Source organism: Gordionus sp. m RMFG-2023, chromosome 3 (genome assembly GCF_954871325.1).
Source record: "Gordionus sp. m RMFG-2023 chromosome 3, tfGorSpeb1-WG-v2, whole genome shotgun sequence".
Classification (NCBI taxonomy): domain Eukaryota; kingdom Metazoa; phylum Nematomorpha; class Gordioida; order Chordodea; family Parachordodidae; genus Gordionus; species Gordionus sp. m RMFG-2023.
Window position 1 is genome coordinate 13,835,638 of NC_088777.1, and position 27,775 is coordinate 13,863,412.

A 27,775-nucleotide genomic window follows, 5' to 3' on the forward strand; every position below is an offset into this window, starting at 1 on the left:
TCTTTTTTTTTTTATCATGTTAACTATATTTAAAAAATAAATCAAAATAAAATATAATGTGAAAATCTTAAAATTGATGGTTGAACTACAAATAATATATAGAGAGATTCCGAAAACGATTTGTGGCATAGATAGCTCGACTAGATGTGTAGATTTGCTAAATTTCTTAAGCAGCAAGTTGTATATAAAACATAGACGGCTTAGTTTATATATACACATAAAAAAAAATAATCAAAGTCCAGAAAAAATTATTATATTACCTATATATGTTAAAATTTTAGAGGTAAGAGACTTCATCAAAAACAAATGCTCAATTAATAATTTTTTATTTAAAATTATGGAAAATAATATATATTCTAATCACAATTCTCCAAGAAGTTTTAGTGTTACTAATAGAAATTCAAAAACCATAAATATTAGCCCCTCCAATAGTCAAAGTTCAGAAAAATCTCAAGCAAATTTTGTTTGCATCACTCAAGATAATTTATATGATTTATTGTCTATGCAAATGGAAAAATTTAACAATAATTTAGAAAAGAATGTATCGTATTCAAATGATAATATAAGTGATAAAGAGCAATTGATATATTGTGTATTACAACAATATTTTTTCCTAATCATTCTCTTGACATTAAGTATATTAATTCTTGATAAAAATTTGTAACTCAAATCTAGATTATGATATACTTAGCAAACCACACAAATTTACAAATCTAGAGACCATGAAAAATATACAATATTTATTACAAAGTCAAAACAAAAATCTACTAAATATCTACCTAGACAAGTTTGATAAATTTATGTCATTAAAATTTGTTCTTACTGGTAAATAACTGACTTAAATGATAATAAATTTATTCTCATCTTTTGATCCTTACTGTGTCAATTTCTATATGTATTTTCTCATCTGTTTTGTCATATATATGTAGTCATATATATGACAAAAGAGATGAGAAAATACACATAGAAATTGACACTGTAATTCTACCTACCGAGAAGGGTTTAACTCTGTTGGCGTAATATTTTTTGATTATAAAAAAATGTTCTACAAAAAAAATCATTAGCACCTTCTTTCCTGCAAGAATCGCTGTACTCAACCAGGCCCACTATGCCATCCTTTTCAAGATTTATTTCACAAAATATAATGATATTATATTTAAAAATTTAAGTCTGGCCTGGCCCAAAATTTTTAAAAAAATATTAGGCCCTACCCAGCTCGAACTGAAATATATTTTTAAAATACACCTTGCCCGAAACACATTTGGGCTGGGTTCAGTACAGACTGGGCCGTGATTTGCAGATCTCTATTATTTGTCAATTTTTTTAATATTGGATTAGCTTATTATTTGTATTTTCAATCATCAGCTATTAGAAAATATTTAATTAGCCAATCAGATATATCAGGTAGATAAAAAATGATTTATGATACAATTTTTTTTAAACATGCTAATTATTATTTTAAATTTTGATATCCCACTTGGATGTATTTTTTAGGCATTTTTCCTATAATGTTATTATATAAAATTGGATTGGCTGACATTGGTTATCAAATTGATATCAAATTGCCAGTGAAGTACCCTGGAAAAATAACATTTGACAAAATACAACAGACCAAAATACTTGAATTACAGAAATTTTTAATGCAATTTTTGTTGATAATTAGGGTACTTTTCTCTGTTAGTATTTTGTAGTGTCTCTTTGTCTGAGACATTTCATTCCAAAAAATGGAATTGATAGTATATTTAATTCACAGAAAATAAAAAACCGTTTGTTTATGAAGGTTACAAACACAAAAAACTTTCAATAACTGAAATAAGCGTCTTTAATTAATAAATATTAAATTGAAAATGATCTAAAAATTATAACACTTTAAAATATATAGTTATTTTTGAGCTGATATAAACATTACTCAGATATATAAACTGCCATTACATTTTGTGTTACTCTGCAAAAATTATAATATTAGTTGTTATTGACTATTAAAGAAGATCACCTATTTTTATCAATTGATACAATATTTATCAGAAACTTATAGAGTGCCTATTCCACAGCCTATCCTAATGTTTTTTGCTTTGGTTCAGACAGAATTTTTATTTTTGATTATTGAATGGTCTGGCAGCACCCCTACTCACCCCCTATGAAAGAAGCTTAATTTAAATTATATTATTTTAGAATCGTATTTAGCTTTATAAGATAAGGCAGAAAATGTTTTTTTTTCATTTAAAAAAAATGATAACATATTAAAATTTTTAAAAAATTATTTTTTTATGACTAAAATACGCGCTCCTACGCGCCCCCTATCAAAGAAGCTTAATTTATAAAAAATGAACGCAAAATCATATAGAGCTTATTAAAAGGCATAAAAAATGTTAATATTATATTTTAAAACTTATAACCTAGTGGGCTTTTGAAAAAAACAAAAAATTTTTTTTGACTAAACTACGCGCCCCCGTTAAATATACATTATTTTTAAAAAATGAATACAGAACCAAGTATAACTTTTCAAGTTCAGAAAATAATATTATTTATTTTTTTTAAATAAATATTTTTATTATCAAAAAAATTTTATTTTGACTAAACTACGCGCTCCCTATTAAAGAAGCTTAATTCATAAAAAAAATAAAGCATAATCGTATTAAGCTCATTAAAAGGAACCAAAAAATGTTAATATTAAGTTTATAAATTATTTATAACTTATTGAGATTTGGAAAAAACACTTAATTTCTTCTTTTTTTTGACTAAACTACGCTCCCCTTACGCGCTCCCGGTAAATATACATTGTTTTTAAAAAATGAATACAGAATCATGTGTAACTTTGAAAGGAGATAAGAAAATGGTATTTTTTTTCAAAATTTAATTATCAAAAAATTTTTTTTGCCTAAACTACGCGCCCCCTATCAAAGAAGCTTAATTCATAAAAAATTAAAGCATAATCGGATTAAGCTCATTAAAAGGAATCAAAAAATGTTAATATTAAGTTTATAAATTATTTATAACTTATTGAGATTTGGAAAAAAGACTTAATTTCTTCTTTTTTTTGACTAAACTACGCTCCCCCTACGCGCTCCCGGTAAATATACATTGTTTTTAAAAAATGAATACAGAATCATGTGTAACTTTTAAAGGAGATTCAGAAAATGGTATTTTTTTTAAAAATTTAATTATCAAAAAATTTTTTTTGCCTAAACTACGCGCCCCCTATCAAAGAAGCTTAATTCATAAAAAATTAAAGCATAATCGGATTAAGCTCATTAAAAGGAATCAAAAAATGTTAATATTAAGTTTATAAATTATTATAATTTATTGAGATTTGCAAAAAACACTTAATTTCTTCTTTTTTTGACTAAACTACGCGCCCTCTTTAAATATACATTATTTTTAAAAAATAAATACATATAATAATTTATAAACTTAATATTAATATTTTTTGATTCCTTTTACTGAGTTTAATCCGATTATGCTTTTAATTTTTTATGAATTAAGCTTCTTTGATAGGGGGCGCGTAGGGGCGTAGTTTAGTCAAAAAATTTTATTTTGATAATTAAAATTAAAAAAAAAATAATACCATTTTCTGAATCTCCTATAAAAGTCATACTTGATTCTGTATTTATTTTTTAAAATAATGTATATTTACCGGGAGCGCGTAGGGCCGCGTAGTTTAGTCAAAAAAAGAAGAAATTAAGTGTTTTTCCCAAATCTCAATAAGTTAGTCATCTCAACTAATGGTAATTTCTCCCAATCAACATATTCATTTTTAAAAATTTTAGCACGTAAAATTTTTAACATAACAAACGAAAAACGCGAGTCAATCTTCCTAAAACAAAAAATACAATTAGAAATTTTTAAACATAATTATACATTTTTTAGGAACATTTTTACTATAAGCTCTTTTTAGAGCCATCGATATTTTTTCAGAGATTGTCTATAAATATTGATCTACAAATTATGATATATATTTTTTAAAAATTAATATAAATAAAAAAAAAAAAATTGTTAAATTTATAAACTTAATATTAACATTTTTTGTTCCTTTTAATGAGCTTAATACGATTATGCTTTATTTTTTTAATGAATTAAGCTTAATAGGGGAGCGCGTAGTTTAGTCTAGAGAACTGCAAAGTAATTTTTTCGCAACCCGAGCCCGACCCGAGCCCGAATTTAATTTTTTTGTCCGAGCCCGACCCGAGCCCGAGCACACATTTTTTAGTCCAACCCGACCAGAGCCCGACCCGAATAAAATTTTGCAATTTAAGTTTTTATATTATAATAACCAAAAAAAATTTTATGTGTATTTATTCAGTTCAGCCACCTTAAATAAAAGTTTATTTGACGGCCATAATCTATTCAAGATATATATTAAGTTGCATTTTATTAAATTTGTAAAAAATATTATAAAACGATTAATATACAAGCGAATTTAAAAATTATAACGATTATATAATACAATAAGCATCATTTATGCGAATATAGATATGGTATAAAAGTTAATAAATATATAAAAAATATAATGAACATATTATATTATATTGACCTCATCAATATCATTATCAAAATTATTACAAAGTGAATAATTATGATATATAAATAAAGAGGCGTCCAGTTTATCTGGTTTTAAACGAGTCCTTCTTTCCTCAAAGGCCTTATCAGCAGCTGAAAACGCCCTTTCACTGCTAGCCGACGAAGCAGGGATAGCTAGGAATTTAAGAGCTAAAATACTTAAATTTGGAAACTCATAATGGTTTGTTTTCTACCATTTTAAAATATTATCGTCATCAATACATAATTTCGGATCTAGGTATTTTTTTAGCTCGTCAACTTCGGCGCTAGCATCAGAATACGCATTGTCAGCCTCCCATAGAAAGAAGTCCAAAAACTTATCTACCACCTCTGTAGTTTCTTAAGAAAAAAATATTCATTAATAATATTAAGATATATATTTATTATTTTTTAATAAATAATTTTATTATTAATTTAATAAACCTTTATTTACTACTCTATCGGTTGAGCACGAGTTAGATGGTGAGTTGTTTAAAGACTTTTGCTCAATCACATCTCTGTTGATTTTCTCTGCATTAATCAACGTGTTGATATGTTGACACAAATCTTTATAATGTTCCCGGGATAACATTTTCATATCCCGAAATTTTGGGCACAAAAACGTCGAAATTTGGTGGAATAAATCTATTTTAAATTTATCCACCAATATTTCCCGGCATCTTAATGAAAGCTGGTTTAGCTGATAGTTTAAGCTAGGATTAGCTAAAAAACTCAATATTTTATGATAACATAAAATAACTTTGTGAATAGTAGGTTTTAAATCACTCTCAAGTTCATCACTCGCAATTTTAAAAGGCGTCAGAAACTTGATCAGATCCCTCATCATTTCAAATTCAATATTTTCAAGTCTAATCGACTCTCCTCTGGAATTGAGGATTTTCAATATGTTATTAAATTGATTAAAGATCGATTCAATCATATTCAGCCTACTATTCCACATAGTCTCAACACATGTGGAGAGTTTTATCGAGGCGATTAACTAATCTAAAATGTAATGATATATTTTAATAAAAAGTTAATTTAACATACCCACTCTGTTTCATATACGTTACTAAACTTTTACAGTCATTAAAACATTGATTTATCTCCGAACAAGATTCAATATTTTTGTTATCAAAAGTATTTCTCAATACTGTATTTAATAGATGAGAAGCACAATTTAAACGCTTATGATTTTCAAAAGCTTTAATCATATTAGCTCCTTGGTCGGTAATAATTGGAATTTCCGATAAATAGGCCCTGCTGTATCCTGATACAAAGAATACATGGATTTTTATAAATATTTTTAATGAAATCAATACCTAACAAGGTGAAATTTCTAATAATTTCCTTTTTGATATTTTCTCCTGTCTTTTTTTTCTCTTCAAATTTGCATGTAAACAATACAATTTTATTTAATTTCCAGGAATCATTTATAAAATGAATTGTTAGAGTTACATATGATATTTTTTTATAATCATCAGTCCAAAGGTCTGTGGTGGCTATAAAAAAATATTAATAATTTAACCATATTTTCATAAATTTGTTACCAGCACATCGACCCTTTTTCATATATGAGTTTAATATAGGAAATAATTTATTGCGGATACCATCAGCAGTATCTACTAAATTTCTAGAAGTTGTCGTAGGATTTGGAATGATGCTTTTAACATCAATATTTCCATATATTGAACCAATTTTGGCAAAATATTGGCAACAATCAACAAAGCCTTCCCCATGAATTGTATCAAATGATCTCAAATCACGTCCACAAAACATAGTAAGCACCTTTGTGCACTCTTTTTTCAATTTTGTACAACTTTTGAGTTTTTTCGGATCAGTACCAAAAAGACTATCAATTGTTAATTGTGTCTTTTTACTCTCTGCTGTTGTACTTGTATTTGTATATACACATTTATGACTTTTAAGTTGATTTGTGCCTAAAATAATTTAATAAGATCATATTTTATGTATAAATATCTAACCTGTTGTTATTGAATTATATACATAAATAAATTTGCATATAATACAAATGACATAATTAAGCTTTTCTTTATTTTCATCATATATAAATGAAAATTTCTTCCATACATCGGATTTTTCATTAAGATTCTCCCTTACTTCATACTCTTTTGTCTTAATCTTTTCACCAATTCTTTTTAATTTTGCATCCATTGAGATAATTTTTTTAATATGGCTGTGTCTAAAATCTAAAAAAAATATTTAAAATGACTTTAATCAATTAGATTGAAATAAACAGAGTTGGGCAGTACTGCGAATACTTGTATCTAAGATACATGATACAAGATCCCTTTATATCTTGTACTCAGTATATTTTGACATTTTTAATAAGATACTAATATCTGTATCTAAGATCCTTAATTCTGAAAAGAATCTTGTATCTTTAATATTTGTTTTAAATTTTACATATCACAGTATACATCTTATTTTCTTTGAGAATCTTGTATTAATTTCCTAATTTTTTTCTGCCATATTTTAAAATATTGACAACCAAAATTAGCTGGAAAATTTACAACTCATATTAAGGTAGATAGATAAAAAAATAATAATACCAAAACGAAATAAGTAAAGATTATATTTTATATATAAATGTAACTTAGAATATCATTACCAATTTTATATAATATTTTTTAATTTCTAGGATGATTAACATTTATGGTAGTGAAATTTAAATTATAGAAATAAGTTCCCCTGAATCAAATCCCAATCTTAAATTTTATATGGAAATTTTTTAAAACAAATTTAAAAAAAGACAATGTATAGGCTAGATAAATAATGAATAAAACTTATCTTTAGTACATAAAATATGTCTTATCTTGTAATTCACGGGAAACACACAATTTAGTGATAAAATAGTTTGGTATCCGGTTGTTAGGTTTTTTTTTTCTCTCAACATCTCTCTCCACTTTATGTTATTAATACAATCTCTTTTATCTAATTTATACTTCTTTATATTGGCTCTAACTTTATGGCCCCATTGAAGTTTTGGCCTTCCTCTTTTACGTTTGCCCACCATTTCCAAACTCTTAACTTTATTTTCTATGTAGTTCATAGGCCTTCTCATTGTGTGCCCATACCACCTAAGTCTGTTTACCATTAACTTAGTCTTAATGGGCACTACCTTTAAACTACTTAGTATTCTTGTACTGCGCACTTCCTTTCTTGTTACCCCAGCAATCATCCTCAGCAATCTCATCTCCAGGGTTTGTAGACTCCTCTCGTCTGATTATTTGGTTGACCATGTTTCCGAAATATATAGAATAGTTGGTTGTATTATGGAACTGTATATTTTTCCCTTTAATTTGTGTGGGATTCTTTTATCAAATAGCACTCCAGATAAAGATCTCCACTTTAGCCACCCTTGATAAATCTTACTCTTTATCTCTTTTTCTATTGTGCCGTTTGTTTGTATAGTGGAGCCCAAATATCTGCAGCTTTCAATTGCCGATATCTGCCATTCATTTATATCAATACTCTCTGTTTCATCTCCTCCTATCACCATATACTCCGTCTTTTCTCTATTTACTTTTAATCCGTGCGTTTCTAGGATATTTATCCAACTCACTAGTCTTTCTTTCATTTCATCCTTAGATTCGGCAAGTATCACAATATCATCTGCAAATATCATATTCCACGGGACTGTTTAAGGTATAGACTGTGCTAATACATCTATTACTGTAATGAAGAGAAGTGGGCTGAGAGCCGACCCTTGATGAACTCCTTCGGCTATTGTGAAGCCTGCTGAAGTACCTGTTGTGCTACGGACCATTGTTGTATGGCCCATATACATATCCTGTATTATTCTTATATATTTTTCGGGAACATTTTTGTGGCGTAGCGCCCACCAGATAAGTTTTCTTGGGATTCTATCAAAGGCCTTTTCTAGATCGAGAAAGACCATGTGTAGCTTTTTGTTCTTTTCCCTGTATTTTTCACTCATTTGCCTAATTGCGTGGATAGCATCGGTTGTTGATCTTCCAGGCATAAAGCCAAACTGCGTCTCTCCTATTTCGATTATATCTCTTAATCTTTTTTCAATTATTTTTTCGTATAGTTTTAGACAGTGTGACATTAGTTTTATGCCCCTGTAATTTTGACAATTATGTGGATCCCCTTTATTTTTGAAGATAGGAACTAGATAGCTCTTCAATTTTTGGGGAACCTCTTCATTTCCAAGTATCTTATTGTATAGATTTGTGAGGAGATGTATTCCATCATCTCCTAGTGCTTTAAGGCTTTCTATTGGAATATCGTCTGGACCCCTAGCTTTGTTGTTTTTCATATGCTTGAGGCATGTGATTATTTCTTGTTGTTTTATAGGTTGTACAAGGTTTTGACAAGGGGAGTGTTCGTCTAGATGCAGTATGTGCGGATTAAAGTTGAGAAGCTCCTGAAAATATTCTCTCCATCTACTCATTATTTCTTTTTCCTTTATTATCAATTTCCCATCTTTATTTTTGATTACTTTCGGAGCTCCGTTTATATCCCTAGAGTTCTTTTCTCGCTGTTTGGCTAATCTGTATATTTTATTTTGCCCTTCTTTGGTATGTAGATCTTCGTACATGTCATCGTATGCCATAGATTTGGCTCTAGCCACCGCTTTTGTAGCTAATCTCTTGGATTTTTTGTATCTTGTCTTGTCATCTGCGTTTTTGGATTTGTACCATATTTTATAAAGGGCTTTTTTCTCCTGTATAGTGGTTTGTACCTCTTCATTCCACCACCATAGTTCTTTATATGATTTGTTACCTCCTCTTGTCAAGCCTAGTGTCAATTTGGCAGTGTCTATTAATCTGGATGAAAGGTCTGTCCACATTTTTTCACTGACTTGTGAGGAATCTATTGTTTCAATGTTTGCATTGATTGCAAAGGCATCTGTCATTGTTTTTAATTTGCCCCATTTGATGCATGGTTCCAGTTTTATCTTGTTTTGAGTGGATTTATTTGAGATGTGTAAATCCATGACTAGTAGCTTGTGTTGTGCGGCGATATCTTCTCCTGACATGACTTTGCAGTCTATTACATCTTTTAATCTTCTGCGAGAGATTAGTATGTAATCTATCTGCATTGGCGTATGCAGCGGGGGGGGGGGCAGGGGGACAAACCCCCCCCCCCCCCCCCCCCCACATCCAAAGCCAAAAAATGCAGATGCCGGATTATATTTTTCAAAAATATTATTGTTAATATTAATTTATATTTGTTAATATTTATTACTATCTCATATATATATATATTTAATTACATTTATTTATCACATTCATCTACTAAGTTATTTTATCAATTAATTTCGATTTCAAGTTTTCCTTGGCGTAATTTACCTGTTATTTAAAAATTTTAGTGGCGTAATATTTATCTAAAACTCTAGTTAAATAAAAATTATCTCTGAAACTCCTTGTACAACAGGGAGAAAGAAATTGCAAGCTTCTCCAACGAGATCGAGTCTCCGCCATCAAGCAGTAACAGCTTTTATGGAGTTAGAAGAGCCGATTATTAATGCTATTACTGAAATATCACAATGGCTTGAAAGAAATATTTCCTCAGAAGCAAAATTAATGGATTCAATACTTATTCCAAATTTTTTTTCTCATTAGAATGTATTATTTAATTATACAACTTTATGTAATACCTTTCAAAAACATAACATTGACTTGATTAAGAAGATGAGAATAGCGGAGAGCATTTTATTAGAACTCAAGGAAATTTGATGAAGAATTTCATATTTTATATGTTATTGTTGAGTCAAAAGCAGAGGATACGAGTTTAATATTTGTTCCCTCGACTTGCAGTAAGCAAGCTCATCGTCAAAACATTAATATAGGATCAGTAAAAGAGTATTAAAAAACAAATGTCCCCTCTCGCAACCTTTTTCACATGGTGATAGAAAAAAAATATAAATATTTGTTAGATTTTTATCATGAAGATGTTAAAATATCTTATGATGCCTTATTAGCTGAATAACTATGATTTAAAGATTAACTATGGTTGATACAGTCCTAAAAAATGCTATGGATGCTTTGCATTATTTCAAACACATTTTAGATTATACTCCCAATATATTAAAATGGTTATATATATTAGCAGCTCTTTAGTAAACTAATGAGAGAACATTCTCTTTTTTAAGAAGAATAACAGAGCTTTGCAGAGGTACTATTTGCAGGACATGGCTCAGATTTTTTTATTAAATTTTTTCTGGCCCGGATTTTTTGAAAATAAAATTTTCAGGCCCGGCCCGAATTTTTTAAAAAAAATTATATTTATTTTTGATTTTTATAGCTAATAATGGCGATTTCAAATATTTGGTTTTAAAATATACAGCTCGGCCCGGATATTCTTTCTAAAAAAATTTTCAGGCCCGGCCCGGGTGTTTTTTTATAAAAAAATTACGGGCCCCGCCCGTGTATATTTAAAAAAATTAAAATACGGTCCGGCTCGGGGGCTGGGCCTGCAGTCTGTGAAAAACATAATTATGAAATACAAAATCTGAAAGTAGATTGAATGATTTGAATCTTTTGAATATTCATAGGCATTTAACGCCAAGGAAGGATAGATAATTGAAAAATTAGCTCAAAACATACAAAATACAATTATTCCTAAGAAACTTTTTGTGTATTAATTTTTATTTCCAACATTTAAATTTTTTATACTTTATATATTTTAAAAGCTCAAAAAATTCAAATTTCAATTTTAGGTCATTTAAGTGATTCATATCGTGGGTTATATTCACTTTATATTTTATAATTCACATTTATTTTATAGTTTTTCAATGCCGGTTTTATATAATTTTTTTAATTCACATTAGTTTAAAATTGTGGATTAGAAAAGTTATTAGTCCTAATAAATTTATGCTTAGTATTTTTAATTAACAATAATATTTCTTAAAAAATTTTATTATCCCCCCCAGACCAAATTCCTGCGTACGCGCCTGTCTATCTGTGTTTTCCTTGTACCACTCTCGCATGTTATTAAATGATTATCCTTTTTCCTATAATAGGTGTTGGTTAGGGGCAAGGTCGAAGGCTTGCGCAAATTTCAGTATATGCTCTCCTTCATCATTCCATATCCAAAACCACCATGATGCCTTTTGTAGCTATCTCTTGCTTTCCCCACATGCGCATTTAAGTCACCACCAATTATGACTAGGTCATCCTTAGGGATTTCCATTACAGCTTCATCGAGGATAGCTCTAAAATCATCTTTCTCTTCTTCCTTGCAACCCGTTTGAGGAGCATATAATGAAAGGATGTGTATTATTGATTGACCAATGCAGAGTTTTATCTTCATTGGTTTATAAAATAATAATTAATGACATGACATGTTAATATGATTGACATTTTAATTTTAAATGTGATAAATATTAAATAATATGATTTTATAATTAATATTATAAATTATACTGACTATTTAAGATATTATTATTATTTATTTTCGGGTCGGGTTTTCGGGTCGGACAGATTTTACAACCCGACCCGAGCCCGAACCCGAGAAATTTTTTTTTTGATGTCCGAACCCGAAGCTCGGGTCGGGTCGGGCTACGGACAGCCCGTGCCGTTCTCTAGTTTAGTCAAAACAAAATTTTTTGATGATAAAAATATTTATTTAAAAAAAATAAATAATATCATTTTCTGAATCTCCTTGAAAAGTTATACATGGTTCTGTATTCATTTTTTAAAAATAATGTATATTTAACAGGGGCGCGTAGTTTAGTCAAAAATTTTTTTAAAAAATAATAAATAGTACCATTTTCTAAATCTCCTATAAAAGTTATACTTGATTCTGTATTCATTTTTTAAAAATAATGTATATTTACTGGGGGTTAGTCAAAAAAAGAAGAAATTAAGTGTTTTTTCCAAATCTCAATAAGTTATAAATAATTTATAAACTTAATATTAACATTTTTTGGTTCCTTTTAATGAGCTTAATACGATTATGCTTTATTTTTTTTATGAATTAAGCTTCTTTAATAGAGAGCGCGTAGTTTAGTCAAAAAAATTTTTTTTGATAATAAAAATCAGGGATGCGAACCCGACAAAATTTTAGACCGGGTTCGGTTCGGGTTCGGTTCGGGGTATAAAAAAAAGAGTTGGGTTCGGTTCGGGTTCGGTTCAGGGAAATATTTTTGAACCCGGGTTTGGTTTGGGTTTGGTTCGGGTTCAAGAATTTTTAAGTTGATAAAAAAAATTCTATATTTAAATCATAATAAAAAACTAGACATAAATTTGATATAAAAAATAAATTTTTTATTTTATTTATAGGCAAATATAGTTAAAAATACAAAGCATATAGTCATGTATCAATTTTAAAAATTTTATTTAGACGTATTAGCATAATATCTTCCAAGAGTTGTTCACTCATCCTCGATCTATGTGGTGAAAGAATGAATTTCAAATGTGAAAAAGATCTTTCAACGCTAACCTATGTTAAATGTATTTATATGTGAAAATATGAAAAATTAACTTGGGTTGCAGGAACAGCAAATAAGATTATAGATAAAATATATAATTCAGGGTGTTCCAGCTTAGCAGACTCCCAAAAATGCAAAATATTTTCCTTCTTATCTAATCTTATATAATCGCTAAATCCAGTAATTATTGTTCCAATACTTTTCTCAGCAATCGTTGGCCCTCTTTTAAGTATTTTCTCCTTCCTTTCTTTAAGTTGTATCAATTTCTCTAAATCATCTTCTTGTTCAATAACTTCATCGGAACTAATATCATCAGATAAAATTGGCGTTGTTAAGCTTTTAATTCGTCTCCATAAATTGACAAGATGTTTTTTCGCACAAATCTTATCATCATCACTAAGTAATACCTGTAATATTTAAGGATTTATATTGTTTATATTTAAATATTTCATAAAATAACAATTTTAATATAAATCTAAAATAATTAATTTACTAAGCTTTTAATTAACCTTGTATCTTGGGCCCAGGTATATGGCAGCTAAGAGAATTTCGTTCTTTATAAACCTTTCTTCTCTGTTCTTAAGACAAGAATATAGTAATTGAGCAAAATGGTTTGGATTTTTTTCCAGTTCGATGCAGCATCTTAACCATGCTGCATAAAAATCTGTCAGTGTTAACTGTTCAGATTGGAATTGTTTGGTTGCGATTTTTAGCGGTTTTAAAATTTCAACAATCGTTATTATCTCTTTCCAATCTTCAGTCAATAAATAATCAGATTGCTCTGTAAAAAAATCTTCCATATTGGGTTTTAGTAAAATCAGCCTTTCTAACATATCATGGGTTGAATGCCATCTGTGGCAATCTAACACAGGCTTAGGGAGTTTCATATTTTTTAATAACTTTTGGTAAGTGGGATGTCTTAATTTTAAATTTAGGCTCCTAGCTTTTGCAATGGTTTCCACAATAGGTGATAATTTTATAGCATCTTGAAGTGCCAGCTGAAGTGTGTGCACACCGTACACTATAAATCGGATAGGATATAATAGTTGATAAAAAAGTATTTTGTATATCATCAATATCATATTTATATACATTTACATCCATATTTTCCTCATCTGCTGATTCACTCCTTATATCATAATCAGTTTCAGGTTGCAGGAGCTTTATAGCTCTTAAAAAATTACAACCATTATCAGAAGTAATTGTGTATATTTGTTGAATATTAATTTTAAATTTTAGTAAAGTTTTTAATATATTCTCTTTTATATATTCTCCTGTACATCTCTCTTTCAGCTCTACAATTCCAAGAGTCCTCAAATTTATAATGGACTTTGATATAAATTGAATATTTACACCAAGAATTGACCTATCTAGTCGTTGAACTGCATCAACTTTTAAACTTATTAATTTTCCTTCTACCTCTCTCGATATTTTGTCTCTAATTGATTGGGCTGTTTTATTAATAGTTCTGGATAAATTTTCTTTGTTTATAACTAAATTGAGCCCAGATAGGAGTGGATTTATAATTCTTTGAAATCCCGAATCTTCAATAATTGATAAAGGCCGGCCATTTACAGTAACAAGTTCTAGTATAGAACTCATCAAATCATTAGATGATATATTTATACTTATATGCTTTTTTGGAAAAAAGGTTTCTATATTAATTTTAGGTTTTTTTGCCAATAACAATTCCTGATATTTGGTTTTTTCATTTAAATAATTTAAATATTCATTGTTGTGATTTCTTTCCAGGTGTCTTTCTAAATTTGACAAGTGATTACTAGACATTTTTACTTTGCAATAAAAACATATTGATTTTTTTTCTATTTTATTAAGGGTAAAATGTTTATCAAATATGACTTTATCTTTAATCTTAAATCTATAAAAAGAGAACAATTTTTTTAAATAGCAATGATTTCAGAATTAAAAAAGAGATATTTATAAATTTAATTTCATTTATAATATGCACTTCATTAATATCTTGTAAAAATTAAACTAAACCAAAAATAAATGATTAGCATATATAAATTTTAAAATCATTTTAATAAGTTCACAAAAACTGCCCTACATTTAACAATTTTTAAGTTAGATGTTTAGAATTTTTTAAATTAACAATATAATAATTTTTACTTTGATTTGTTAACCATTTTCTTCTAATTAATAATCTTTAAGAATAATAAGATAAAAATTTAAAAATAAATGGCGTAAATTAATTCAATTGTTTAAAATTTTTTAACACTCCAATAGGAATCGAGAATAAATTTAAAAATGGCATAAATGAATTAAATTGTTTAAAATTTATTAAGACTTCATTTAATTGGAAATTTGAAAATATAATATTTGTATTTACATATATTAATATATGATTTTAAATAATACACTGAACCCGATTGAACCCGGGTTCAAATAAAATTCTTGGGTTCGGTTCGGGGTTTTGGAAATTTTATAAATGGGGTTCAGGTTCGGTTCGGGTTCAGAGTTTTTTTCTAAAAACCCGGGTTCACTTCTCCGGGTTCGGGTTCGGTTCGAATCCCTGATAAAAATATTTATTTAAACAAAATAAATAATATCATTTTCTGAACTTGAAAAGTTATACATGGATCTGTATTCATTTTTTAAAAATAATGTATATTTAACGGGGCGCGTAGTTTAGTCAAAAAAAGAAGAAATTAAGTGTTTTTTCCAAATCTCAATAAGTTATAAATCATTTATAAACTTAATATTAACATTTTTTGATTCCTTTTAATGAGCTTAATACGATTATGCTTTAATTTTTTATGAATTTAGTTTCTTTGATAGGGGGCGTGTAGTTAAGTCAAAAAAATTTTGTTTTTTCAAAAGCCCACTAGGTTATAATAAGTTTTAAAATATAATATTAACATTTTTTATACCTTTTAATAAGCTCTATATGATTCTGCGTTCATTTTTTATAAATTAAGCTTCTTTGATAGGGGGCGCGTATTTTAGTTATGTAAAAAAAAAATTTTTTTTAAATTTTAATGTTGTCTTTTTTTTTAAATGAAAAAAAAACATTTTCTACCTTATCTTATGAAGCTAAATACGATTCTAAAATAATATAATTTAGCTTCTTTCATAGGGGGCGCGTATTTTAATCATACCCGAATTTTGAATAATTTTGGCTGAATTTTATAAATTGTTTTGAAAGAATTTTGGAAATATGAGCAAAAAATAAACATTAACTGTTCCGTTGTACATGATATTTTGAACTAAGGTAGGAGTGGATACATGGAGCAACAAATTCCCAGTAAGATCCTTTGGCAGTTAATTTCTATCATTGATATCTCCAATATTGAGAGTTATTTTTTATTTAATAAAATGAAGAGGATTGTTGCTGAAGGCGATGGGGATAAAAATAATATAGTAGGTCTGAATATTTATTTATTTGGCATAAATTAAGGCCTAGTGATGATTATTTGACATGGCCGAGAAATCGATACAGGCATAGTCCCAGATGAAAGGAGGCAATTTAACTAGGATATTTGGCAGTTTGTCTGGTATTTTGGAAATTATTGAAAAGACCTAGTGATTCCAGGGTAGAAGATATATTGGCCCTATATTGAAAACCTTTGGAATCATGTTTTAACTTGCTTTATGACGGGGTTTACGACGGCGAGAATATTATAAATGGAGGGGGTAGTGGCCTTTGTTGTCTATAATTTGGCCACAGTCGATGGTAGAAGCCAAAGCGTCAACCAATTGAGATTATAATTTTTTCTGCATATAGAATCAGCCAGAGATTAGATGAGCTAGGGATGGCCTCAAAGCAATTCTTGGCCGATCTTAGTTTAAAGATAATTGAATTGGGATTAATTTATATATAAAAAAAAATTAAAATGGGATGGCTTCAATTTTGTAAAAAATAAAATTCCACCCAGCCCGGTTTTATTTTTCAATAAAATATTACAACTTGGTTTGGGTCTGCAGATCCCATCAGGCACAAATTACAATATGGTATAATATTTTTATCAAATATAGCGTAAATTTAAGTAAAAAATATTTATATATTTCAAGTGTGAACAATAACTCCTTGATGTTAAAATTTATTACTTCGTTATGAGGACAGATTGTACTCACAGTGTAAATATTTGGTTCCATATCTTTTAAGAACAGATGTCAGGATTTGGCTCTGATTCTCACTATTTCATACCTATTTTTGCTCAACTTTTTTCTTTCATTTAAGAAAAATTATCCCGCTTTTTTTAAAATAAAAATTGTTACATTTATTATTAGTGCAACTTGGTGATGAAAAATCGCTCCATTCAAGCCTATTTTTAAAAACAGCTAACTCAAATTTTTAGCCAGGAAAATATTGCCAAGCCTTGAAATTTAGCTAAAAGATTTATAAACCATTGTGGCATCTATGACCTAAATCTTCAGGCTTGCATTATATTTTTTTTGAATAAAATACGGAATTGACCGTTTTTAAAAATCGACTCAAATGGAGCGATTTGCATCACTATTTCAAGTAAACAATCACACTCCTTGATAAACGCTTAAATCTAAATCCTCGACTAAACGTATGAGTTTGATTTAATAACCGCAATTTATTAATTCAAATTATTTTATATCAAAAATCATTATTACCGTTTCCTATATTTTAGCATTCATTATAATAACAATGTTAAATTAATTAAATGTTACTGTAATATTATTCAATCTCATCCAATAGTAATTTAATAGCCCAAACTGAACGTATAAACAGATATGACTAGACGTGATTGACAATCAAATTTATGATCATAAAAAAAATTGAGTGAAAATATTTAATTACAAAATCAAAATATGTTTTGTTTCAAATTATAAACATTATAAAATTAGACAAACAAGATGCCTATAAAACTCGAAGCAAATTTTAAAATTGATTAAAATAATATCAAAAATCATTATATAGTATTTTCAGTGTCTTCATATTATAATTTAATACATAATAAAATATTAAGTAATGATGGGAACGACATTATTTTTTTGAACAATAATGCCGTTAACTGCTTGAAAAAAATCGTTACTTTAAGTTACTTATTTGACACTAATATTTTGTCATTTATTAAGAAGAAATATTTTTTTAGATTGTTAAAGTTTTTTTTTGAAGTTCTAAAGAATTTTCAATCATATTTTTTTTTGGAGGGAGGGGGGGTTAACCTATAGTATTTATATATTTAAATATATATATATAAATTTTTTTTAAAGTCAAAACAAATCTCACCTCCAACAAGAAATTCAAGATCATAACATGGAAATCAGGATTCTTACAAAATCTTCATTTGAGTTAGATACCCAAGTAATTTTGATGGAACTATGTTTTTATTAAATTGTAAATTCCATTGGCTCTGTTTTAAAAGTGGTAATTTTTTTATAAAAATTGTAGCTTTAACTATTTTAAAACTCACCCTAGCAATTTATTTTTTGTTTTTCTACTCAAGTGAATATTTCCTTTGAAAAAAATTCGAATATATTTTTTTTATTATCTGACTTAAATCACCTTTATTTAACTCGAACCTTCCATTATCTTTAATGTTCTATTCTATTTTATCTATAATTTATCTTACGTTAAGTTAAAAAAAAATAATATAAATGATCGACGATCTAGGCAATTTGCCAAAATTACGATCAAATTTAGGATCGTTATTAAACATCTAAATTCAAACCAATGATACTTAATCGAAAAATATATATTAAATTGTGATTTTTATTTTTATACCCTGATTATCCAAAGTATATCATAACAAAATTATTTAATCAAATGAGATGACTAGTGTTTTTATTTCTTAAAAATATTAATGACGAATATGAGATTACTTATCTTAATAATGGACCTAACTAAATATTTTGGAAAATAATTTCAGAAGTTTTTGTATTATTACTATTAGTTTTGTTAAAATAATTTGTTGAACGTCTTTTTTTTATTTTACCAAAATTTATTCCATTCCAGATCATGTAAATTTCTATTCCTATACATCTCAGAAAAATTTGTTCAGACGGTTTAAGTTATTTTAAATTTATTTTACTAAAATTACTCGAATTGGCAGAAATATTAATCAAGTAATACACGTACTGATACTGATCAAACTCATTGTCTGTAACATAATATCTCACTCATTATTTTTATATGTTGTTTTATCAATTTTTAACTGTTTAGTAAATGCACTCAAATGTAAAACGTTTGTTTTAGTTTAGTGAAGAGAATAGATTTTCTTTATTATAAATTGTATTTTCATTTAAATTTTTTTCCTTATTGTAAAATTATTTTTGCAAAAATAAAAAAAAATTATGTCAAAAATAATGATTTAAATGTAGTAAGCTATTTTTTGAAATATATCCTAATTATAACTAGATACTTTTTAAATTAATGTAACTGTAATTGGTTTTCAAAAATAACTTTTAGCAACACTAACTACTATATACTGGTGCTGTAAACATTACTTCAAAAAAGAAGCACGTTACTCGTTACGTTTGAAAAAAGCGTTACCTTTACCTTGTGAATGCATTACTTTCTGTTCAAAGAAGTAGTGCGTTACTCGTTATTTAAAAAAAATTTAAACATTATAAACCCCCCCCCCCCCCCACCCCACCCCCATAGACAATAAAATTAAAATTAATTATACAAAAATAATATATAAGATAAGAAAATTTTAATTATTTTAACTACAATTGCTTTTAAAAATTTTTATCAGATAAAAAAGAGCATTTAGTGCTCAATACAACTTTCGCTGTGCGAAACACGTTCAACTTACGCAGAGGATGGAATGGGAGGGTTATATTATAATAAAAAATTTATTTAATGGAATTTACTAAAAATCTTCAAAGTATGATCTTTTTTTCAAAAAACCTGTTAGATCATCATCATAAGACTCTTCATTCGGATCCTCATCAATTTTAAAAAATCTTTATCAGAATTTAATCTAATTTCATATTTTACCTTCATATTTCTTTTTATATTTGTCTAGCTGGACATTGAGGGTGAAATATTTGAATTAAAACATTACCTACACTTGCCCTTTTTTTTATTAGTGTAAAAAATGTTGGGCAGAGTTAACATCTTTATCTAAAGAAATAAGTACTATTGACATGTATTCTTTATATAAATGATTATATTAGTGAATATAGATTAGCAATATTGACTGTAATTCAACAATAAAAATGTAATAAATAAAATAAAAATGAAGAACTTTGGCGATTGATCTGAATTAAAAACTCTTTAAATTATTTATAAAATTAAAAAATAAATTTTTTTTTTTGCCTTATTTTTTAAGAAAAAAATTAAAGTAATGTTTTGTGTTACTGTTACTCAAAAAAAGAAACATGTTTATAGTTAACTTTTAAAACAAGTAACGAATGGCGATCCTTTTCCTCCAAAAATAGCGCCATTAGTAACGAAGTCAATTTTATCGACATTATTTTACAACTATACCATGAAAGTAAAAATTGTTTTTTAAAATTTAAAACATTTTAGGCACATTAACTATGATTTCTCTACCCATTTATGATGTGGATTACCTTATTTAAATTGCATTATGAAAAAAAGGATATATATTTTTAAATAAATACATTTTAAGCTCCCCAAAGAAAATTTACAAAATTGGCGAGACAAAATATCTGCGAAAGAGCAATGTATCAAATCCCAAACCAAATACCTAGAGGAGTTAGAAAATTTGATCTCAAAAGCCCAAACTGATTTAACCAAATATTCTGAATTCAATTTTGCAAATACTTTATTGCCCAAGGGTTTGCTCAATACCTCAAAGTCTTCATCAATCCTCTCCAATTTGGGTGAGGGATATTATCATTTGATTATATAGTTCCATCTCTGTTTTTTTGTAAATTTATAATGATGTTTAAAAAAATGTTATCCCATGATTTAAAAAGAAATTATTTTAGATTTTGATTGATTTTTTTTTAAATTATAAGGTGTAGGTAGTTAAAGGGACACGTTATCCTGGTTTCTTTATATATTTTCAAAAAAAAATTTACGATTTTCCAGCATAATTTACTATTTTATTGTTTAGATTTTTTTTAAAGAATTAATTTTTCATTAAATATGTTATAAAATGAAGGGGATTAGGGGACTATAATAGATGGGCTTTTAACCCGAACCTTCTAAAAAAAGTCGCCCACTAATTTATCCAAAAATTTTTGTTTACTTTCTCCCATTATTTTAATATATATGTCATAATTGGGATATGGAATCCATGGGGATTCGGAATCTCCATTTTGAATTATTTTCACAAGGCTATGTTTACAATTTTAAATTTGACCTGAAATATATTTATAAATAAAAAAATACTAAAAAGGATGGCGAAATACTCTGAAATTCATAGGGTAGATACTTTACACGTTTTGGAATATATTTATCGTCGAATCAAATTTATAAATTGCTCTCAGCAAAGGATTATAAAATTAAATGATTCCAAATTCCCATGAATTTATTCATTATTTCAATGCGACACGTATTTTAAACGTATAAAATATGCAATATTATCAAATAAAAAAATAACCTTTAATAGATATTAGCTTGTTTACTCATTTCGCCCAATTTTTTTGTTCTTGATTTTTAACCTACCCTTCCGTCTGCCCAATAGTATGGACGGGTTTGAACGTGCCCGCTTTTTGCCGACCTCTAAAGTAAATCCTCTATTTCCATTTCAATTTTAATTAAATTAAAATATTGCATAACTTTTTATATCCTAGGCGTGATAATGAATCAAAATCAAATTATTTTAACGTTATTAGTATTATCCTTCTTTATGTCATATACAACTTATCATTCAGTCGTTTTTTCAATGCGCCTAAATTATAGAAGCTATACCTACTACCAGGGATTCGAACCGAACCCAAACCCGGAGAAGTGAACCCGGGTTTTTAGAAAAAAACTCTGAACCCGAACCGAACCTGAACCCCATTTATAAAATTTTCAAAACCCCGAACCGAACCCAAGAATTTTATTTGAACCCGGGTTCAACCGGGTTCAGTGTATTATTTAAAATCATATATTAATATATGTAAATACAAATATTATATTTTCAAATTTCCAATTAAATGAAGTGTTAATAAATTTTAAACAACTTAATTCATTTATGCCATTTTTAAATTTATTCTCGATTCCTATTGGAGTGTTAAAAAATTTTAAACAATTGAATTAATTTACGCCATTTATTTTTAAATTTTTATCTTATTATTCTTAAAGATTATTAATTAGAAAATGGTTAACAAATCAAAGTAAAAATTATTATATTGTTAATTTAAAAAATTCTAAACATCTAACTTAAAAATTGTTAAATGTATAGGGCAGTTTTTGTGAACTTATTAAAATGATTTTAAAATTTATATATGCTAATCATTTATTTTTGGTTCAGATTAATTTTTACAAGATATTAATGAAGTGCATATTATAAATGAAATTAAATTTATAAATATCTCTTTTTTAATTCTGAAATCATAAAATTGTTCTCTTTTTATAGATTTAAGATTAAAGATATAGTCATATTTGATAAGCATTTTACCCTTAATACAATAGAAAAAAAATCAATATGTTCATATTGCAAAGTAAAAATGTCTGGTAATCACTTGTCAAATTTAGAAAGACACCTGGAAAGAAATCACAACAATGAATATTTAAATTATTTAAATGAAAAAACCAAATATCAGGAATTGTTTTTGGCAAAAAAACCTAAAATTAATATAGAAACCTTTTTTCCAAAAAAGCATATAAGTATAAATATATCATCTAATGATTTGATGAGTTCTATACTAAAACTTGTTACTGTAAATGGCGGGCCTTTATCAATTATTGAAGATTCGGGATTTCAAAGAATTATAAATCCACTCCTATCTGGGCTCAATTTAGTTATAAACAAAGAAAATTTATTCAGAACTATTAATAAAACAGCCCAATCAATTCGAGACAAAATATCGAGAGAGGTAGAAGGAAAATTAATAAGCTTAAAAGTTGATGCAGTTCAACGACTAGATAGGTCAATTCTTGGTGTAAATATTCAATTTATATCAAAGTCCATTATAAATTTGAGGACTCTTGGAATTGTAGAGCTGAAAGAGAGATGTACAGGAGAATATATAAAAGAGAATATATTAAAAATTTTACTAAAATTTAAAATTAATATTGAACAAATATACACAATTACTTCTGATAATGGTTGTAATTTTTTAAGAGCTATAAAGCTCCTGCAACCTGAAACTGATTATGATATAAGAAGTGAATCAGCAGATGAGGAAAATATGGATGTAAATGTATATAAATATGATATTGATGATATACAAAATACTTTTTTATCAACTATTATATCCTATCCGATATATAGTGTACGGTGTGCAGCTCACACACTTCAGCTGGCACTTCAAGATGCTATAGAATTATCACCTATTGTGGAAACCATTGCAAAAGCTAGGAGCCTAAATTTAAAATTAAGACATCCCACTTACCAAAAGTTATTAAAAAATATGTAACTCCCTAAGCCTGTGTTAGATTGCCACAGATGGCATTCAACCCATGATATGTTAGAAAGGCTGATTTTACTAAAACCCAATATCGAAGATTTTTTTCAGAGCAATCTGATTATTTATTGACTGAAGATTGGAAAGAGATAATAACGATTGTTGAAATTTTAAAACCGCTAAAAATCGCAACCAAACAATTCCAATCTGAACAGTTAACACTGACAGATTTTTATGCAGCATGGTTAAGATGCTGCATCGAACTGGAAAAAAATCCAAACCATTTTGCTCAATTACTATATTCTTGTCTTAAGAACAGAGAAGAAAGGTTTATAAAGAACGAAATTCTCTTAGCTGCCATATACCTGGACCCAAGATACAAGGTTAATTAAAAGCTTAGTAAATTAATTATTTTAGATTTATATTAAAATTGTTATTTTATGGAATATTTAAATATAAACAATAAAAATCCTTAAATATTACAGGTATTACTAAGTGATGATGATAAGATTTGTGCGAAAAGGCATCTTGTCAATTTATGGAGACGAATTAAAAGCTTAACAACGCCGATTTTATCTGATGATATAAGTTCCGATGAAGTTATTGAACAAGAAGATGATTTAGAGAAATTGATACAACTTAAAGAAAGGCAGGAGAAAATACTTAAAAGAGGGCCAACGATTGCTGAGAAAAGTATTGAACAATAATTACTGGATTTAGCGATTATAAAAGATTAGATAAGAAGGAAAATATTTTGCATTTTGGGAGTCTGCTAAGCTGGAACACCCTTAATTATATATTTTATCTAAAATCTTATTTGCTGTTCCTGCAACCCAAGTTAATTTATCATATTTTCACATATAAATACATTTAACATAGGTTAGCGTTGAAAGATCTTTTTCACATTTGAAATTCATTCTTTCACCACATAGATCGAGGATGAGTGAACAACTCTTGGAAGATATTATGCTAATACGTCTTAATAAAATTTTTAAAATTGATACATGACTATATGCTTTGTATTTTTAACTATATTTGCCTATAAATAAAAAATTTTTTTATTTTTTATATCAAATTTATGTCTAGTTTTTTATTATGATTTAAATATAGAATTTTTTTTATCAACTCAAAAATTCTTGAACCCGAACCGAACCCGAACCAAACCCGGGTTCAAAAATATTTCCCTGAACCGAACCCGAACCGAACCCACCTTTTTTTTATACCTTGAACCTAAGCCGAACCGAACCCGGGCAAAAATTTTGTCGGGTTCGCATCCCTGCCTACTACACTAACAAATAAAGATGTAAATTTTACTTTTCAAATCGACCTACTTCATGATATACGGCTATCTTTAGAAACGCGAAAATTTAAAATATCTTGGCATTAAAATAAAAATTGTTCTTTTTTTTTCTTTTAAATTTTTTACAGATAGACCTTATACTTTCTAATATTTGTAAAAAATCATAGACTGGGACAAGTACTGGGCCAAGAGTTATTACACTTTAATTATAAGTAGTATGACTTAAATCCTATATTATACCAAATATATAGTAATTTATTTTTTTAAAGAAGTGGGCAATATATGTGAATAATAGCATTAAATCTTAATCCTAAAAAATCGGATGCTTTAAAGCAAAACGCCTTAATTTGGAAGCATTATAAGGGATAAATGATATGATTTTTAAAAAGTAATAACTATGATAATAAAAAGTTAGCTCGACAATCTCTTCAGCCCACATAAAAATCGAATAAAATCCCAAACAGCCATTATAATAATTTCAGATAAAGGCAGAATGGCATTTTTTTGCAACTGCACATGGCTAAACTTTTGCGATAGTTTGGAGAGAATTACTAAGAGATTAGCGCCTAGAGCAAGTTTGCAACGTTCATGTAAAATCATATACTAACACCTATGGATTTATATAATTATGCGAAAATTAATATCCCGGAGATTAAATATATATTTGTCAGCAACATTGAATATTCAGGAATGGAAACCAATCTCCAAACTAGATTTTTAAACGAATATCGTGACACAAAAATATTATGCATTTATTTATTCCAATGGAAGGAAAAATGAAAGTCAAATTTTATTCTAATTCATTCGATTATTTAATGTATTATATTGTTTTATTAACCCTTCAATACTCGGGTGGGATATATGAGACCCCAGGCTTGCTAGAATTGATATTATATACAAACGGTTTATTATTATGATCTGGAATCTTCAGTAGCTTCATCAAATATATCTTAGAATCATTCCATATTTCATATATTTTTGCTGAATAGTTTTTAAGATATAAACATTTTGTGACTGATTGTGGTTTATGAGACCCCACCAGAATAAATATGTGATTTTTTTGTAAATTTTTTATAATTATCTCATTTTTCAAATTATTTTTATCATTTATTATGATTTTCACATATTCTGAAATTAAATATAATAAAATTATTTAAAATGTAATATCATTTTTCATATATTTGAGTTGGATATGAAAAAATAACATTATTATCATATCCAAAGAAAGAAAAGGATGTCATAATGCTATTAACTTTCCACCATAATAAAAATGTTGATACAAATAATACAAGCAAGAATATAAATTTTTACTAGTTAATGTTTATACTAGCATCACATAAATTTTAAAAAAAATCGAAAGGTGTCGGGTTGAATCTTCAGTTGTTTTGATATGGAATACAACATATTTTTTATAAATATTCAAAATTATTTATAAATATTTAAAATTATTTAGAAGTATTTATGCTAAAAATATTTCCACATCTTATTGTTCGTACGAATACGAATAGGAATTAATCGATATACGAATAATGTATTATTCTATTAGAAAATACAAAGAATGCTAATATTCGATTTATTGTAAGTATAATTTGAAAGAAAAATTTGTTTTGTTTAATTATATAATAGAAGCTGTAAACATCGCTATTGTAATGTGACAATTTATCAATTTTTATATTCTAAGAAAAGGTACTTATTAAGTTTTACGAACGACACTAATTAGTTTAAGATATTAATTATAATTAATTTTTTTTTAAAAAAACAGATGAAAAAGACATTCAAAATAACTGCACTGGTGTTTGGGTTTAAAAGCGTCTGCAAAATTTACCAAAAAAATCTATTAAAATTCAAAATGATTATATATTTTTTTATAGTCCATATTAAAAAAAAATTATTTTTTGTATATTTATTTTTTGTTACACAACAAATCTTTATTAATTTGTAATAACCTAGAAATTATAGGGATTTATTTATAATAAAATTTCCGCTGTATAAATGTATAGCCCATTTTCACTATTGGCCTACTTTCAAGAATCTGGTAGCTATTTTCCCTCTTTATATTTCGTATCGTCTCCTGGCTAAATTTACATATAAATATTTAATAATAAAAATTTATTAATATTGAATTTATTAAGGTTATTATAACTATTATTCCTAAAATACGTTTTAGAATCATGCGTCAGCTTATGTATTAATTTTTTAACTTCTTCCTTGATTTCCTTTTTCAAGGAAGAAAGAGCGATTGCGACGAACGGAATCTTTAAAAGCGATATCGACTTTGGCACATTTTGACCGAAGGATCTTAAAATCGTTTTTCCACGACTTTTTATGGTATAAAAATTATATTGATGTAGGAAAATTCTGTAGATATTTTTGCTATGCTAATTATTCGGATAATGAAGTTCTTAATATTAATTAATATTAGGTACCGATGTGAGCTAATTTATGATCAAAGATATTTTTACATTAAAGGTATGTTCTAAATAATATACTTAGTCCTGAATGTTAACTTTCGATTTTCAGAATTTTGAAATATAAAAAACTGATAAAATGCTGGCACAGATTTAAGAAATACTACGTTTTACCTTTTTGACAGCATATCAGGGCCCACTTTCTAGTAATTGGGAATCCATCGTCTTCAATCAAAATTTGACTAGACGTTGATGATTCTTTGCCTTTCTTAAGAACTATCTTCGTTAGGCATAGATATCCTTCGTCTCTTTGCCTTAATCGTTGCCAATTAAACGTTTCAATAAAAGGTTTATAAAAATAAATATTATTTTTAACCAAATCAGTTTTAATATTCAAAATATAAAACAACTCCAAAAATAATATGTATTCGTATTAATTAAAAATGCATTAAAGATAATAGCAATTATTAACATTTCATTGAGCAAATTATATCACAAAACAAAAATATATTTTATTCAACTAGACCCTAGATCACAAGTGAATGTTGACAATACGCTCACAAAATGGATCTATATAAGAAATAAAATTTTAAACCTATCTCTAAGAAATTCCTAAACAACACTAACCTCTTTATTTTAAAT

At 27.4% G+C, this 27,775-nt stretch overlaps 2 protein-coding genes across 13 annotated transcripts; one reads left to right on the top strand and one right to left on the bottom strand.

Annotated features, from left to right (window-relative positions):
- On the top strand, nt 1-26,712 carry LOC135926336 (uncharacterized). 10 transcript variants are annotated; one of them, XR_010571844.1, is made up of 8 exons: nt 1-635; nt 676-787; nt 18,167-18,257; nt 20,533-20,746; nt 21,268-21,434; nt 21,481-21,598; nt 26,352-26,411; nt 26,488-26,712. XR_010571844.1 is itself a non-coding variant. In XM_065462175.1 (5 exons), exons 1-5 carry the CDS (start codon nt 77-79, stop codon nt 26,529-26,531), a joined length of 1,020 nt encoding a protein of 339 aa, XP_065318247.1. In that variant the 5' UTR covers nt 1-76; the 3' UTR covers nt 26,532-26,712. The 10 variants fall into 10 exon arrangements, 3 of the variants coding, with proteins under 3 accessions (XP_065318247.1, XP_065318249.1, XP_065318248.1); XR_010571843.1 differs by lacking the exon at nt 26,352-26,411; XR_010571839.1 differs by lacking the exon at nt 21,268-21,434.
- LOC135926387 (uncharacterized) lies at nt 12,568-14,700 on the bottom strand. Of its 3 annotated transcripts, none has more exons than XM_065462252.1 (3): nt 13,468-14,700; nt 13,012-13,341; nt 12,568-12,969 (listed from the first exon to the last, which is right to left on the bottom strand). In XM_065462252.1, the coding sequence occupies exons 1-3, from the start codon at nt 14,050-14,052 to the stop codon at nt 12,841-12,843; spliced, it is 1,044 nt and encodes a 347-aa protein (XP_065318324.1). In that variant the 5' UTR covers nt 14,053-14,700; the 3' UTR covers nt 12,568-12,840. The 3 variants fall into 3 exon arrangements, with proteins under 3 accessions (XP_065318324.1, XP_065318325.1, XP_065318323.1); XM_065462253.1 differs by having other exon boundaries at nt 13,158-13,365; XM_065462251.1 differs by having other exon boundaries at nt 13,012-13,365.
- Nucleotides 26,713-27,775: the final 1,063 nt, after the last annotated feature.